Source organism: Lactuca virosa, chromosome 4 (genome assembly GCF_052849685.1).
Source record: "Lactuca virosa cultivar CGN04683 chromosome 4, Lactuca_virosa_CGN04683_v6, whole genome shotgun sequence".
Classification (NCBI taxonomy): domain Eukaryota; kingdom Viridiplantae; phylum Streptophyta; class Magnoliopsida; order Asterales; family Asteraceae; genus Lactuca; species Lactuca virosa.
The window spans coordinates 66,713,866-66,731,972 of NC_136429.1; the positions used below are offsets into that span (position 1 = coordinate 66,713,866).

General features: G+C 37.2%; 1 protein-coding gene across 1 annotated transcript; it reads right to left on the minus strand.

Moving 5' to 3' along the window:
- Positions 1 to 1,537: 1,537 nt before the first annotated feature.
- Positions 1,538 to 3,924, minus strand: CRCK2 (calmodulin-binding receptor-like cytoplasmic kinase 2). The gene is made up of 6 exons (XM_079042239.1): positions 3,597 to 3,924; positions 2,959 to 3,200; positions 2,667 to 2,835; positions 2,493 to 2,582; positions 2,111 to 2,412; positions 1,538 to 2,028 (listed from the first exon to the last, which is right to left on the minus strand). Exons 1-6 carry the CDS (start codon positions 3,850 to 3,852, stop codon positions 1,822 to 1,824), a joined length of 1,266 nt encoding a protein of 421 aa, XP_078898365.1. The 5' UTR covers positions 3,853 to 3,924; the 3' UTR covers positions 1,538 to 1,821.
- Positions 3,925 to 18,107: the final 14,183 nt, after the last annotated feature.

Consider the following 18,107-nt stretch of genomic DNA (forward strand, 5'->3'; position numbering starts at 1 on the left):
ACCTTCTAGCTCCATGAATTAGAGGTCTTTGACAGCGCCGGACCACCACTGTCGCATTCAAACAGTTCAATTCTCCAGTCACTTTTCCCCTTCTAAGTTGTCTCCTCCAACATCCCTGAAAATCAGTCATAGAATCACCTTTTACTCTACCAACAACCAAATAATTTTTGTTCTCTTCAATTTTGTACAATAACGGGAATGCACCCTTGAGCATAAAATCTCCAAGTCATTTATCCTTCTAAAAGAGAGTGTGGTTTCCAGATCCCATTTCCTTGCAGAAAAGATCTTCTAACAAAATATTCCACTCAAGTTCCCATTTTATTTGAAAAATAGATAACCAAGTCATCACGATACCACACTTAGCAAAAGGCTTTTCATCAACACATAAAATGTCATGTAAAGCTTTAATACAAGAGGCCCAAAAGAAATTATTTTGAATTTTTAATCTCCACCACCATTTAGCAAGAAGAACAATGTTTAGAAATCTAAGACTCCCCACTCTCCAAGACCTCCTAGTATCGGTACCATATCCCAAGCAATCCAAAACAAATTATATGTACGAATAAACATACATATACCCACATACGACATGTATTAAGCAATAAATTACACAATTTAATAGTGTGAAACATAAGAAACCAACATATTACATTATTAATAACAGGATTTAGAAATTGCATAAACAAGGAGGCTTCAAATTGAATCACACGAGTTTGTGGGGAAAAGTTGAGTTTCATAGCTTGTAATTTGTTAAATTCCAATAGAGTTGCTTTTTTATTTTATTTTTTTTAGGAACAAAACCACCTCCATATATTATTGGCAAAAGCACATCCGTAAGAAAACTTTATCAACCATATCCTCTTCCAAACTACAAATGGACACAATTTGGAGAATATCAATGCCTCTCATTATCATATTCGAAGCAAGTGGAATTCTATAGACCTCCAAAAGTAACAAACCACTTTAGGGAACCCATTTTATCCATTTAAATCCAGACCCATCGGTTGGAGATGCTTCGAAACCTTAATTCTATGATTTTAGCATTGTAAATTTATCCTCTATACTCAGGTTTCATTAATATACCAACTTGTACCTTCCAACATACCAATAATTTTTTTCAAAGGCTTTAAGAGCAAAATGATAAGGGAAGCCTTACTTAGCATCTAATTAACAAGTGTTCAACTTTGCATGAAACATATCTACAATCGGGGTCCAATGTTGCACAAGTTGCATATAAATGAAATTAGGGTTGAATTCCATTATGAACTGCGACCAACCAACCTCTAGAAGAAATGATGAAGTGATATTAAATTCCAGTTAATTTCTACCGTTTCCTAAAAAATCCGCTGGACCACACGACCTGACCCCACAAGGTTTTATGATAAAGTTATAGTTGCTTTTTCCAAATGTTGAAATGGCAAAGCGAAAATTGGGTATAGAGATCAAAGATTAAACACGTCTTTCATGCATTTATATTATTTTAGAAAGGGCAATATATTAAATAGAAAAAAAAAACCCAGCAAGCGACAACTAAACATTAAAATAAGAAGAAAAAAGAAACTAGAATTCAATATAATATACAAGTTTTAACGAAACATACACACATGTACAAAACGCCTGGCTCTAAACGCAACCCCCGAAGCAAATGTTTTTTTTTTTTCCATTTGTTGAAAGTGGAAAACACCAATTCAAAGAAAAAGACAACTTCATAGCAAGCATCTTTCCAATTATGAGCTTACTTCTATTTTGTTCACATCAAATTTTTTTCACCTCTATAAAAAATAAGAAATAACAAAATTACACAAATTTGGAATTTTCAAATCAAACTAACAGTTGTTTGTATTCCTTCCGAATGTTCCACAAAACCTCAGCACATCTCCTCATTGTCGGCCTGTTTCTTCGATGAGCAGCAACACATTGTAAAGCCAGTTCCAGAATCTTGTCAAGAGCCACACCATTTGCATCCGACTTTTCTAATCTTGGATCCAATACTGAAATAGCAACACCATCCGCATACCTCTTCATGGCCTAAGGAAAAGGGTATATTAGTCATTTACCAACATGAAAAAGGGTGTATTAGTCTTTTTGAGTACATAGTACATATATATACCCATCGTGCTGTGATGCGTTGATCAAGTTCCTGTTTGGGTTCAATTGGCCTCCGACCTGTAACGAGCTCAACCAGCAATATACCGAATGAATAAACATCACTCTTCTCTGTGAGTTGATATGTTCTGAGGTATTCAGGATCTAAGTAGCCAGCTGTCCCTTTAACCTGAGTCGATACATGTGTCTGACCTGATTCAGCATCCGCTGCTAGCCTTGCAAAACCAAAGTCGGCAACTTTGGCTCGCAGTTTTTCAGTCAGAAGTATATTTGAAGACTTTATATCCCTGTGAATTATAGGATGATCTGCATCCATACGCTTCGTTTATTCAATTTAAAAATAAAACATACCACTTTAATAATGGGGAAAAAGAAGAAGAAGAAACCTGTATAAGTGTGGAGGTAAGTAATGGCGTGTGCTACGTCTATAGCGATATCCAAACGAGAGTCGAGACTAAGAACATTGCCATTGAAACCTGAAATTGTTAGATAGCTGAGTTAATTGCAATGATCAACAATCTGTTAACTGAAATTTGACTTAGGAGGAAGAAATAGCTGACATTCTAAGTGTTCACGAAGCGTCCCATTAGGAACGTATTCCACAACAACGATTCTTTCATCTTCATGCTCTAAGTATCCGTAACATTTCACCAGATTCAAATGCTCCACCTTTGATAACGCTTGAATTTCACTCTGGAACTCGCCTCCTAGATTCTTATCGTACATGCTCTGTACAAAATAAACACCAAAAATCTGAGTAAACCAGAGATGTGTAATTAATTTGATAGCTACAAACAACTAATTATATAACTGTATGCCTGAAAATTAAGGGGATGAATGATGAGGTGTGACCTTTTTGGCACGTTTAACGGCAACGAGGGTTCCATCTGGAAGTTGACCTTTATATACAGTACCGAATCCGCCTTGTCCAACTTTTAGAGTCGGTGAGAAGTTCTTTGTTGCCTTATGGATGTCCGCCATACTGAACTTTACACTTCCGGGCTCTTTCGAGTGTGGTGAATCATTCCGAACTGTATTGTAGATACTACGATGTCGCTTCTTTCCTTCGGTTGAATCTGAAGCCCCTGAAACATCTATCAAATCAAACAAGCTACAATTAGCTCTGTAGATGTTGAAATCAAACAATTTGCATAGCAATTACGTTTGCTAGGATTTTGACTTTTCTAAGCAAATGCTGGCTTTCCATGGTTGTACCCTTGCATTTTTCAAGCGAAATTTGACAGAGTCATCCATTCAATCTCTTTACTTTCAGCGATAATGTTTTGATTTAAGAAATTGTCATGAGCGACGACGAATGACTAAACCGCGTCGTACAGCTTTTATTACAGGAATTACAAGTGATCATAACATAACGACTGATCAGATCCCGTCGTTTCGATGCTCAAAAAATGATTTACCTAAATTATCCATTTATACCCGTGCTTCGTGTTCAACATAAGAAGTAGAAAATTATTACTATGATTGATCACCTGATGTTGAACTGAATGCATCCGAACCACCAAACGCAGAGGAGCTATGTCTGCTATGATGAGGTGTCTCCTCCTCCGGTGGTGTAAAACACGCTACAAAAACTCCGGCGACGGATCTCGCTGCAGTTCTAACTCGGTTCCGGCTCGATGAGGATCTGGATGAGGTGGTAGAATAGGAGCTTGCGGACGGGGAAGGAGGATAATTAACACGTTCACGTGTACGCATGCCGGAGCTATCTTTCCGGCTACCGTACATGGTCAGAAAGATAAAGAGAAAGAGAAAGAGCTGTGGCGGGGAGGTGTGATTACGTATAAACTAGTTGGAAGACTTTGATTTTTATGTAATAGTGGGTGCGACTAACGTGCGCTTGGGTAAACGCTGACATATAAGGATCCAGCTGGAGATACGCCCCCTCTCATTTATTGCATACCAACAACTTCAATCTATTCATTTTATGGACAAATATATTAATGTTTGTCACTTTGTTGGATTAAAATCAAACAAAATATTTAAAAAGGTAACGAAGTTTTAAAAATATATGAAAAAAACTATTGTTTTTTTAGTATACAAAATACTATTTTACCGGTTATTGTAGGTTACCCGGTTTCCAAATGTTTAAAAAATACCATTGTTTTTTTAGTACAAAAAATATCATTAATGTTACTATTTGTACACAGAATACCAACAAAGTACACATGTGTTCAACTAAAACATTGTGCTAACCAAGTACTTCAGGTAAACGAAAAAATGACTTAAAAGTGTAACGAAGTTTCCAAAATGTTTAAAAAATATCACACGTTTTGTTAACTGTGTTGTTGTCGGATTATGTAGAACACAATCACCGGAGATCATGAACCGTCATATCAGTTCACAACAATTGTGCAAATCTCTTTCATTCCTTCACTCGATCGTTCTTGTGATAACAAGAGAAGTAAGTGGGTAATAACATTAGTTAAACATTCTTGCTTCCCGATCACATTATATGCCTCTTTTTTTTTAGAAACAGCAAATATTTTATTAAAAGAGGGCAACGCCCAATAGCAAGGAGCTACAAAGGCAATAAAGCAAAAGAAACGAGAACAAAAACAAAGAAAATTAAGAAACAAGATGAGTAAAATGTGAAATACACCATTCCGCCCAGCTCCCACACGAAACATTTCCTCTATGTCTGCACCAATTGTAGACGAGAGAGATTATATTGTCCGCCAATTTAGTGGGATTCACCTCGATACCCTTGAAAACCTTATCATTCCTTGATATCCAAATCAGACAGTATAAAATAGAGATTAGAATATCCTTTTTCTTTGCACAATTCCCCCAAGTAGCAGCAAAATCAATGAACTCGTTCATACCCATGAAAGCCCTGTCTCCAATTCCACACCATTTAAATGTCCATTGTTGTACCTCTCTAGCATAGTCACAGTTGACTAGCAAGTGATCAACCGATTATGATTCCGAATTACACATTGGGCATCTCGAATTAACAGTAGGTATACCCCTCGAAGCCAAGTTTTGCGCCACCGGAATCCCGTTTAATGCTGCACGCCAAACAAAACAGCGCACCTTCAAAGGTACTGTTTTTGTCCACCCAATTGACTTTCCCTTGTATACAATTAGTTTTGACTCCAATAATTTTCTCATCCTATTTACAGTGAATTCCCCATTAGGATTGAGGAGGAAGCTAAATCCAAAGTTGAATTTTTTCACGGCATTCAAGTTTCCAATATCCGTGTATAACTGCAACAGTTCGTTTAATTCGACCGACCCTGATGGTTCAAATCTCCACATCCACGAGAAACCATTCGTGGAAAGTCTATCACTCACTGAACAACATTTGACTGTCTCCAGCGCATATAAGTTAGGGAATTTGGTATCGAAAGGAGTTTACTACACCAAGGATCTTTCCAGAACATTATTTTAACATCAAACCCCGGGATGAGTACGAAAATGTCAGTCTAATCTATGTGAAGCGAATTAATATCTCTAACTGCCTTATAAATATTGCACCAGACTCCGTTTGATGATTTCCTTGCTATATAAGAGGAAGGTTTCTTGACTAAGTTCTGAATGCTTACAATAACACTTCTCCATAGACCACTCTTTTCATTCATGAGTCTCCACCACCATTTAAATAGTAATGTAGTGTTCTGTGCAATAATTGATCCCACGCCCAAACCTCATTCGGATTTAGGGGCAGTGAATTTTCTCCATTCTACCCAGTGAATTTTTCTTTTCAGTTCACTACCGCCCCATAGAAATATACGCCTTATTTTTTCAATTTGATCGATGGTCCCCAATGGAGCTTTAAACAGTGACATATAGAACGTGGGAATAATATCTAGAATATACTTGCTGAGGGTGAGACGGCCTCCAAAAGATAGGGAAATGGCTTTCCAACTACAGAGCTTGGAAGATAATTTATTCAGAATCGGCTTCCAGTTTTTCTTAAGTGCCACGTTAGCACCAACCGGTACTCCCAAGTAATTAAATGGAAATTCACCATGTCGACATCCAAGTGCTTGAGCAGTGCTGGACAAATTTTCTTTATCAATTCCCACGCCAAATAAGCATGACTTAAGAAAGTTGACTTTCAACCCCGAAGAAATATGAAAGCACTTCAGAATCCGTGATAGATTTTTAAGGTTCTCAAAATCCCATTCATCCGCAAATATTACATCATCAGCATACAATAGATGTGAAATTACAGGACCGTCCCCGGGTAGTTTAATCCCACGGACAATTAGGTTTTTGCAAGCACTTTTCACCGCAATATTTAGCCCTTCCATAGCCAATATAAAAAGAAATGGCGACAATGGATCCCCTTGTCTCACCCCCTTGGGTATTGGAAATTCTTCTGTGGGAGACCCATTAACAAGAACTGATGCTTTTGCTGAAGATAAGCAACTAAAGATCCATCTTCTCCATTTACACCCGAAGTTCATTTGTTCCATGACTGAATCTAAAAAACCCCAGTTAATGGAATCAAAGGGCTTTTCAAAATCAATCTTGAACAAGAACATTTTTTTTTCTTTTTATGTTTTTCCCAAGATATGATTTCATTTATTATTAGAGGACCATCCAGAATGTGCCTGCCTTGAATATATGCCGACTGAGTCTCATCAACCACCTCCTCGATTACCTTCTTCAATCTAACAGCAAGAAGTTTTGCAATCACCTTGTATATACAGCCAATAAGATTGATAGGCCGATAATCACAGAGATTTAATGGATCAGGTATCTTAGGAATTAGTGTGATATTTGAAGAATTGCATCCAGGTGCAAGATTGCCGTTGAGTTCAAAGTGCTTAACAAAATTTGTTATGTCACCACCAATGGTATCCTAATGGTTTTTTAGGATTTTGAAAGAGTATCCATCCGGGCCAGGAGCCTTTTCTCTTCCACATTGCCAAACAGCCGATTTTATCTCCTGGATCGTGAACTCAGATTCCAAGAGGCTTGATTGACCTGCAGATAGTTTCTTAAACTTGCTATTGATGAATTTTGGTCTATCAGGCCATCTCTCGCAGAATTTGTCTGTAAAGAAATTCAAGATTTCCATTTTCACCGCCCCAGGGTCTGAGTTCCAGACACCATTAATAATTAGACCATGGATTTTGTTCTTCCGATTTTTGTGCTTGAGACATCCATGGAAGAATCGGGAGTTTTCATCCCCATTTTTAACCCATTTAATTATTGCCTTCTGCTGAAGATCAAGCTTTATTAACTGCTCAATCTCCAGAATCTTGTGTAAGTCTTCCTGTCTTTCCCTTCTTTCCACTTCAGACAGTACACGAGATTCCGCAATAAAGTCTAGTGATTCCACCTTTTTTTAAGATGAACTAGAGTCTCTTGCTCACTGTGAGATTTCAACCTGCTCCAATCACGAATGGCATTTTTGAAATGTTTAAGTTTGGCGGCCAAAATCCTATCAGCGATACCAAAACCCCTAAAGGAATCCCAGGAACTTTTGAATAACACGTTAAAGTCTTCTAATTGTAACCACGAATTGAAAATCCGAAATGGCGGTGGCCCATAATCACAGTTGGAAGGCCTCAGAATAATAGCAACATGGTCAGAGTACTCACGAGCAAGAGCAGTGACCGAAGTGAACGGTTGTAAATTAACAAGTTTGAACATACAAGGAAGCGATCGATCTTACTCAATTTGTGTCCTTCTTCCCTCGGAAATGTGAATTTGGATCCCCCCATATGGAACTCATGTAATCCTTCATCCATGATGAATTTATTGAAATCCGCCGCCGTCACTTTACAAAAGACAAAGTTGAATCTCTCATGAGCAAATCTTACAACATTGAAGTCTCCAAGAAAGATCCAAGTGTTTGTCGGGTGTGATTTTTTAACAGTCGAAAGCTCCGCCCATAACGCCCTCTTCTCTGCAGTAGATTGAGGTCCATAAACATTTACCACCGCAGTTACACCTGTCACCCCTTCCAATTTCCCATGATAACTATATAGTTTTTTGCTTTAATACAATTCACTTTTGCGAAGATATGGGGATCCCATATACAAAATAGGCCCCCTGATCTACCTGTGGGATTTACAGCCTCATAAGCAAAATTAGACGAGCCCCAACAGCCAACAAAATCAATAGTGTTATAATCTGTGACTCTTGACTCTTGTATTCCAATGAAATCAATATTGTATTTGTTTTTTATTTTCTTATCCAATCAACCTTGTGGGATTCACCCACCCCCTTATATTTAGACTTAGGGCATTCATTGTTGACGACCTGATCCACCTTCACCCTCACACGCTTTGGATGAGATTCCCTCCGGAATATCCATATTGTCTTCATTAATAAGGAAACCCACCCTATTGCCGATCTGGATAAGTTTTCCCGTCTCATTAGAAGATGAGCAATCATCATTAACCCCATTAGAGGCTTGCGATCTAGTGGGGGCATTTAGATCAATGAAAGGTACCGATGATTGCTGATGAGCGGGAGGGAAAGCAGGTAGAGATGCTGGTAGGGGTACTGAGAGGGGCTGCTCAAGAAATTCAGTTGCGAGACATCGAGCTGGAAGTGAGCTCAAGAATTCAGGTTTGAGGCATATAATGTGGTGTTGTCAAATCTAATAATGGATTAAGCTCAATTAAAAAATATTAAAACCCAAATTAACTTCAGAAGGAACGAGGGAGTCGAACAGTCGCATGAAAAATGTCGGGGAATGGGTGGAGGTTCGCCGGAGAAAACCTCAGTCTACCACAAATATCACTACGTTCTATGTGTCCAACATTCAACAAGATACCACAGTGAACATGCTTAGTGAGGCGTTTCGGAAATACGACAAGATTGTTGATATTTACATCCCGGGGAGAAAAGATAGAGCGGGCTCCTACTTTACGTTCGTAAAATACAGTGGGATCAAGGAATCTCAGGCGATGTTGAATTCGATGAACCAGGTTAGATGCAGACAATGTATCCTAAAGGTGAATGTTGCTAAATACGAGAAGAGATACAATCAGTACAAACAGGCCTACAGACCTCATCGTGGTCATCACGTACAATCATCAACAATCCCAGGGGTTTGGTCAAAGATATCGGAAGGTAAATCGTTTGCAGAGGCTGTCACTGGCAGGAAGGAGGGAAAATTGGTTCCTTCGGTATCTTTAAATAGGATTTTGGCTATGAAACCCGAAGCGGTACTTACAGGGGAAGTTATTAGCTTTCATCTACTCAACAATCTCCCGGAGTTGCTAAAAAAAGATGGAATCTCACCAAGGGAGGTATTTTATGTCGGTGGCTTAAAGATTATATTAAGGTTTTCATTGCACGAAGATGCGTCCGGTTATCTTATGAATGAGCAAGCATGGAGTAAATGGTTCAAGTGGCTCAACGCCGGCTTTGCTGAGGACGTGCCATTTGAAAGAATGGCATGGATAAAAATTGTTGGTCTTCCCATTCAACTGAGATCTGAAGAGAATGTGAACTTGATTGCAGGAAAAATTGGCAAGGTCATTGAGGTCGATAATTGTCAAAATTGGCATGGTATCAATTTATCATCCCCTCATGCAAGAATATTAACCGGATCAAAAACCTTAATCAACTTAGAAATCAATTGTAATTTTCTCGGTACGATCTTCACGGTGGGTGTGATTGAAACTAAATACATTTAGTAGCCATGCCTCAAACCTAAAACATATATACGTTATATAGATGCACATATTATATACATCAAAGTTAGCCGTTCATTAGTGTTGATGCACAAGAGAGACACAAAGGAGAAACGAGTGTGACATTATCTCATGAGAATTCCTAAATATGGATTTAGATACAACCTGATCGAGTGATGGAATGAAAGAGAGTACACAACTGGTGTTGAACTGGTACGATGGTGACTAATCTTCGATGACTGTGTTCTATATAATCCGGAAACAACGAAGTTAACAAAAGGTGCTCTGAAAAAACAACAATGGTTTTTTTTGAACATTTTGGAAATTTCAATGATATTTTTTATACTAAAAATTAATGGTATTTTTTGAACATTTTTGAAATTTTGTTACCTTTTTAAGACATTTTTCCGTTACCTGCGGTAACCAGTTACCCACAAGGTTTTATTTGAACACATGTGTACTTCGTTGGTATTTTGTGTATAAAAAATATACCTTAATGATATTTTGTGTACTAAAAAAAACAATGGTATTTTTTATATATTTTTTAAACTTCATTACCTTTTTAAGTCATTTTCCTTAAATTGTAATGTAAAGTTGTAAACCACGTATGTTTCGAATGAGCTTTTAACCCTTAACCTTAAAGGATTGCCCGTTAAGAAAAAGAAAAAGTTGTAAACGAATTCCACAATATATTTGCATTATACAAAAAAAAAAAAGTTATTATCTTTAAAGTGATATAATCTAAGAAAAAAATCATTATAGCATGAGAGTCTTTAAAAATATCTTTGGTTTTTACATTTTGCTAATTTAATCAATTTTTCTTTCAATTTATTAATATATAAGGTCGGCTTTGAAGAAGACAAAGTAGACAGTTGTAAAAAGTTAACTTTTTTTTAATATATTGTATTCAAACCCAATCATAAGTGATAGTCCGGAGTCCGGACTCCTCATAACTGACCAGTACACAACGCACTAGAAGTTTATCGTCATTTAAAAAAAACTTTATTTTATATAAATTAATTCATTACACATTAAGACCTATTCGGTTCGTCCTAAGCATTTGAATCTTCATGACCACCGTATTAATATATTTGATAGATTTAGTTATCCAATAAAGAATCCAGATTATGTAATTTAAGTTTTAAGCATTATAAATTTTGTAATCACCTTTTTGTAATCATATCTTAAACTAATGGGTTGTCTAACTGATTCAACATATGTCATTCAATTAATATGACAAAATCATATATTTGATGGTCGGTAAATAACATGACCACATGTCCTTTTAAGGAATTTTGGACACATAAGTCGTATTAACATTTAAAATGAACACACGAGCTCATTTTAGCAAAGAGAAAATGACATAAAAGCTCTTAAGTTTCACAAAAATGTCGGTTTTACCCTTGAACATGTTTTAGGTCCAGTAAAGCCGGATGTTTTGTTTAATTTGTTTATTTATTACCCTTTTAGACGGTTTTCAAGTAACCTACTAGTTACCAGATGACAGTAAAACCCTTAAGTTTTAAAAAATGTTCAGATTTACCCTTAAGTTTTAACTGTATAAATATGTTTTTAAATATATAAATATGTTTCTAATTGTATTTAATAGGTATATTTATTTGTATTTAATTGTATTTAATAGATATAAATATGTATTTATTTTGTATAAAAACTATCGTATATATAAATATGAATATATATATATATATATATATATATATATATATATATATATATATATATATATATATATATATATATATATATATATAGGTTTAGGTTCTATGGAAAAAAAACCCTAAAAATCATAAAAATGCATAAAAAAATACTTAGAGATCACAAAACTTTTTTTTGAATTTTTTTTATGAAAAAATCGCAGCTTTTACTACAAAATCGCTGAAATTTTTTTTGGAAAAAAACCATTTTTTTTATATTAAAAAAAATGATTTTTTTTCAGCGATTTTATTAAAAAAGTTGTGATTTTTTCATAAAAAAATTCAAAAAAAAAGTTTTGTGATCTCTAAGTATTTTTTATGCATTTTTATGATTTTTATGATTTTTTTTGTTTTCCAAATAACCTTTCCCTATATATATATATATATATATATATATATATATATATATATATATATATATATACTTAGTAAAATACGTACAAGTACATATAATTATATCTTTTATACAATATAAACCTTATAAATAACTATTTTATATTTATATGTATAAAATCTATTTTTATACGAAATACATATATATTTATACCTATTAAATACAAATAAATATATTTTTAATATATAAATACGTTTTTAAAGGAGTACATTGGCTTTCAAATGTATATAAATACTAAATAGAAGTAAATATATTTTTAAATACTAAATAGAAGTAAATATATTTTTAAATCTATAAAAATATTTTTATACATTTAAAAACGTATTTAAAAATGTATGTATAAAGTACTTTTATACAATTAAAAACATATTAAACATAATAATAATAATAATAATAATAATAATAATAATAATAATAAGACAAAACTGCAAATTTGGTCCTTGTGGTTTTCAAAAATCTTTGGATGGGGTCCAAAAAGTTTCCAGCTTGCACAGAAGGTCCAAAATTAAGGTTTTTCTGGGTTTTTAGTCCAAAAACACTTGAAAAGACAATTATACCCTTTAAATTTCTTTTTTTATTTTTTACAATTATTCTAATACCATTTTAACTTAAAAATAAAAGAAAATAAATGTATTATCCCCCACCCACCCATACGTTCTCTCTCTCTCTCTCTCTCTCTCTCTCTATCTATATATCTCTCTTTCTCTCTCTATTCGTCTTCTCCAACACACCAATCTACAACTTGGAAATAACATTCCATCGTCAAAACTGCAAAACCCCACCCACATAATTCCTGGTATGTTCACATAATTCATCTCCATATCATTTGTAAAATCACTTAGAACTTGGATAAAACAAATTTCTTTCGATAATTAATTTAGGGTTTTCTAGGGTTTTCATGTTCTGGGTTCATCGATTTCCGGGGCTAACAATTTCAGGGTTCGAACGATTCTTGGGTTCTATTTATTTACAGAAGAATGAACAATAAAGACGATTTCTACAAAAGTCAATCCAAGGAAGAAAGAACAAAAAAATGTTTTTACAATTGTGTGTGTATGTGTTTGTTTCTGGACTCAGGAACAGAACCTTCATCTTCGTGCTTTTCGTTTCAAGAATAAGAATAAACCTGTTTCTAGGATCAATTTTCATCTCTCGAGTTCTGGGGATGAACACGAATCAATTTTCAACAACACACACATTGGACACATTTCTGGGTCTGAAAAAGGACCTAATGATGAGTCGAGTTTTGAATCTTCAATTTTTGAATTATTGGTTCTGAAAAAAAAGAAAAAAGGAGAGAAATAAGAATATGATATGATTGTTCTTGAGTTCTAGTTTGTTCTTGATCTAGGAGATAAAATCAGACGAGAGAGAGAGAGAGAGAGAGAGAGAGAGAGAGAGAAGTATCAGTGGAGGGAGGGAGGGAGAAAGAGACGTAAGAGAGATAGAGTTTTACCCATTTTCTTATTATTATTATTGTTGAAATTGTAATAAAATATAAAAAAAATGTAAAAGTAAATAAATAAGGGTATAACCGTCTTTTCAAGTTTTTTTGGACTAAAAACCCAGAAAAACTTTGATTTTGGACCTTCTGTGCAAGCTGGAAACTTTTTGGACCCCATCCAAAGATTTTTGCAAACCACAAGGACCAAATTTGCAGTTTTGTCTAATAATAATAATAATAATAATAATAATAATAATAACAACAACAACAACAACAATCAAAGTAAGGGTAAATCCAAACATTTTTGAAAACTTAAGGGTAAATCTGAACATTTTTGAAAACTCAAGGGCTTTACTTGCATCAGGTAACCGGTAAGTTACGTGTAAACCGGCTAAAATGATATAAATGAACAAATTAAACAAAACATCCGACTTTAATGGACCTAAAACACGTCCAAAGGTAAAACCGATATTTTAGTGAAAACTTAAGGACTTTTATGTCATTTTCCCTTTTAGCTAATGGTGTTAACTTTTTCAGTTAAGTCTTATATAAAATGCATATTTTCAATTCCTACCATTGTAACATCCATAAAATTTTGAAATTTTTTAAAAATTTTAAACAAATCCAAAAACCATCATTTATTACATATTGTTTTCAAAATAAGTTTCACATTAGAGTTTTCCCAGAAATCGTAACACAAAATAAGTTTCAGCATGACTGGACTGCCTCGCAGGGCCTACAGCCTATCCGGACCGCTGGTCGGGCCTTCGTCCTGACTGGACCGCCTCGCAGGGCCTTCAGTCTACCGGGGCCGCCCTGGGTCTGTTGGCCTTCAGCACAAAGCAGGACCGCCTCAACCCGACCACACACACACACACACACATGTCGACATATACATAACTCATAAACACATAATCATTCAACATACAAGCACAGATCATACCGGTCAATAAGCATATCATTATCCTATCTTGTAACGCCCCGTTTATTTAAATAAATTAATAAATGTAAGTCCTGGACTAATTTTGTGAAGAATTTTGATAGTTGGGGTTTGTTTAGTAAGTTACGAAGTTGCTTTGAGAAGAATTTTAGAAGCAATGGTACATCTGGTGATTATTGGGTTAAAATTGAGAAGATTTTATGGGCCAGGGGCTAAAGTGTAAGTTTTGGGTTTGATTTGAAAGGAATTTAAGAGGGCAGGGTCAAATTGGTAAATTATGGACTAGGTTTGAAAATAAATCTGGAAGTGAGGGGCTGTTAGTGTCATTATGGGATTAACTTTTGGGGGACCCGGGTATATAACCCTTACGGGAACCCTAACCCTACTTGTGTATCGACCGCCACTCATGTCTTCAGCCGCCAACATCCCGTTCTCCCCTCTCGCGCTCCGATCAGGTGAAGTTCCGACGATCGCCACCATCCTTTCCATTCGTTTTCCGACCGCCTAGCGCCACCGGGTAGCCCTCGTTGTCGTCAACATCGGAGACCGGCGAGGAGTGGAAGATAGCCTCCGGGCGCTGCTACTTCGCCGAGTTACCTTCCTGCCGCCGCCGCTATAGCATTGAGGAACCGCAACCGCCACAACTGAAGCCTTAAGACTCTGAGAATCGACGTGCCATCTCACTGCCGATGACGACACCCTTGCCACTGTTTCATTGCCATTAACCGCCGATAACCACCGCCTTATCGCCCTATTAGCCGCCTTGGCAGTGGGTGACCGGGGGTTGGACGTTGAGACAAAGGAGGCGTTGCTCATTGCCGCCACTGTCGATGTCGCTAGGTTGTCGAGCGTCGCCGTTGCTGCTGCCGTAAGAGCCGCTGCTGCCGCCGATGGTGCTACTTCTACCGTCACTATACACCACCGGGGGTGGTTGCGTCACGATTCCGAGCAAAGAAGTGTCGGGGAGTGTTGCTGTTTGTCGGGGATCCGTAAAGAAGTCGTCGCCACCACCGAGAGGTGCTGGCTGCCAACCCAAAAACTATTCTGACGCCGCCTGGAGCCACCAGGTGGGTGGCTGGATTTTAGTATGTAATATGAAGTATAGGAGTGTGTGTTTTGTCTAGCCGGAAAGTCGGAAAAGCCACCGCCACCACGAGCCACCGCCGACCACCACTAGGGTGGCTGTGTGTGTGTGTTAGAGTAGTTAGTGTGTGTGTGTGTGTGTGTGTTTATTTTTGGATTAAAAGCCTTGTAATTGTAATTAGCATCGAATACTGAAAAATAATAATAACCACCACCGTAAGGTGGTGGCCGCCGCCGTGAGCCGCCATTGACCACCACTACCCGAGGTGGTAGTGGGTGGTGCCCCACAAGCAAAACCCTAATGGACCTAGCAAACCCCTAATGAGCTTAAAGATTAATTTTTGGCCTATTGGGCCATGGTTGGGTAGAAACCCTAATTAGGGTTTAGAAAACCCTAATTGTGAGTATTTGGGCCTTGGACTTATTGGACCCACTTCTGGGCCATTGAGATTGGATTATGTATTAAGCCCAATTTCTCCATATCATTTATCTAGTAGAGTAAAGGACTTAATGGATTAAGTTCTTAATGGGTTAAGTAAGAAACACTTAACCATAATTGCCATTTTATGTGAAACCCTAATTTCACTTGGGCCGTGAGATGGGCCTTTCTATTGGGCTTTGATGATTGGGATGATAATGGGCCATCCAAGAGCAAACAAATGGACTAGAATAATCTAATGGACTTAGGGTAAGGCCCACATAAGGAGTTTGGGCCCAATTTGGAAAATTGGGCCATAGAAAGGCCATAGTTGGGCCTTGGTCCATTATTAGTCTTTTGGGCCTTTGGATTGGACCTTGGGCTTGAGTCAAGCTAAGATAGGGGTAAAGTAGTCTTTTACCCCAAGTATGGACTTATGGTTATGAGTTGGAACCCAATTATTAATTGGGTGTTATTTTGATATTGACAGATCGGGAATCTATCATCCAACAACTATGGTTTTGTCAGCGGGACTTCAGCAGTGTGAGGTGAGTCCTCTTCCAGTAGGAACGGGTCTAAGGCACCAAGGCCGGCCCGTTTAAGTAGTTGTAGTATGTCGGGGTAAGCCCGATGCAGTTTATATGTTTTCTGGACTTTGGTCCGGTGCCGGGGCGGTCCCGAGACGTAGCTAAGTATGCTTGATGTCTTTGTGATTCATGCATGTATATGTGTTATGTGTTATGTGTTCCGGGCTTCAGTCCGATGTCGGGCAAGCCCGATACAGTATATGTGATTATGTTATATGTTATGTGTTAAGTGTTCCGGGGTAAGCCCGATGTCGGGGCAAGCCCGATGTATGTTAGTTATTATGCCACGCATTATATGTTCCGGGGCAAGCCCGATGTATGTTAGTGTATATGTTATGACTATATGTTCCGGGCTTTGGTCCGCTGCCGGGGAAAGCCCGATGCAGATCATGTGATTATGTTATGTGTTTATGATATGTGTTATGCTGTGTTGTGCCGGGGTAAGCCCGATGCCGGGGCAAGCCCGATACCCGATGCGGTCGGATGCCGGGGTGAGCCCGATGTCGGGCAGGAGTCCGATGCTGGGATTCGTCCCGATGTAGTTGGGAGTAGTCCCAGAGTTATATTATGTGTTTATGTTATATGCATTGTTGATATGTTTATATGTGTACCGGATTACGGTCCGATGTCGGGCAGGTCCCGATGCAGTGGGCTAGGCCCAAGTTATGAGATTATGTGTACGGTATGTGGTAGTATGGGGAGACTCACTAAGCTTCGTGCTTACAGTTTTCAGTTTTGGTTTCAGGTACTTCAGTTTTCAAAAGAGGAGCTCAGGAAGATTGCAGTGCACACACCATTTGTTTAGTATGGGATGTCTATACTCTGAGATATTTTGACATGAGACTTGATACTGTTGGATTAGTGTCTAAGTCCATAACTAGAATTGGTATATACTTGACCCGACCCGGCATGGTCCATTTGGGTTGCATGGCATCATGCATTTGGATAGACTAAAATGAGAGAAATAACACTTAAGGTTTATTAATATATTATAAGTTCTAATATATTAATAAGATTATTTAATTAGTATTGATCAATAATTAATCTAGAATTAATTAAGTGATCAAAAGAAGACTGATTAAATATATGGGTTGATTGTGTAAATCATCCATACTTATATGGTGGGCTAAGACTCCATGGATTACCAAGTTTGGCTAAAACCCATAGGATACTCCATGGATGCTCCATGGTGTATTTGAACCCATGGATCCAAGAAAATGAAAAGCCATGACAATTAGGGTTTACCCTAATTGTAACAACTATATAAGCATCTTATTTTGTGCAAAAATGGGATACTATGAATGAATGTAGAGGGCAAGCCGATTTCATGAAGTGTGCATTTTCTCTCAAGTTATTCCAAATGTTCATGGTGTTGTGTGAACCATTTCAGGTGTCACACTTGGGGCACTAGGCTCTTGAGCTCCATGGAATCAAGCACCAAACAAGAGGTATGTAATTCTACTAGAATTTATATTATGTGTACTTTATATTATGCTAGTTAGAACAATACCTTGGAAAATTGATATTTGCATGTATAATAGAGAAAACATAGATCCAAGGTATTTAGGGTTGCATGTACACCATAGGAGTGTTAGAATGCTCAAAACCCAACAGTGGTATCAGAGCCTAGGCTTGTTTTCACTTATACTTGATGCAAACTGCTTGAAAATCGAAGTTTTGTGCTGTCTGGACAGGGGACTCGACGAGTCCATGAAGGGACTCGACGAGTCCAAGGCAAAATGCATCCAACTCACCGAGTTGGTTCATGCACTCGTAGAGTTGGACCCCCAAACAG

Bases quoted from the DNA above. Each gene is read 5' to 3' on its own strand.
- CRCK2 (XM_079042239.1), bottom strand. From the start codon at position 3,852: ATGTACGGTAGCCGGAAAGATAGCTCCGGCATGCGTACACGTGAACGT. The intron at 3,201-3,596 runs GTGATCAATCAT...TTGATTTGATAG, and splicing joins TGCATTCAGTTCAACATCAG to ATGTTTCAGGGGCTTCAGAT. The intron at 2,413-2,492 runs GTTTCTTCTTCT...GTATGGATGCAG, and splicing joins TTACCTCCACACTTATACAG to ATCATCCTATAATTCACAGG.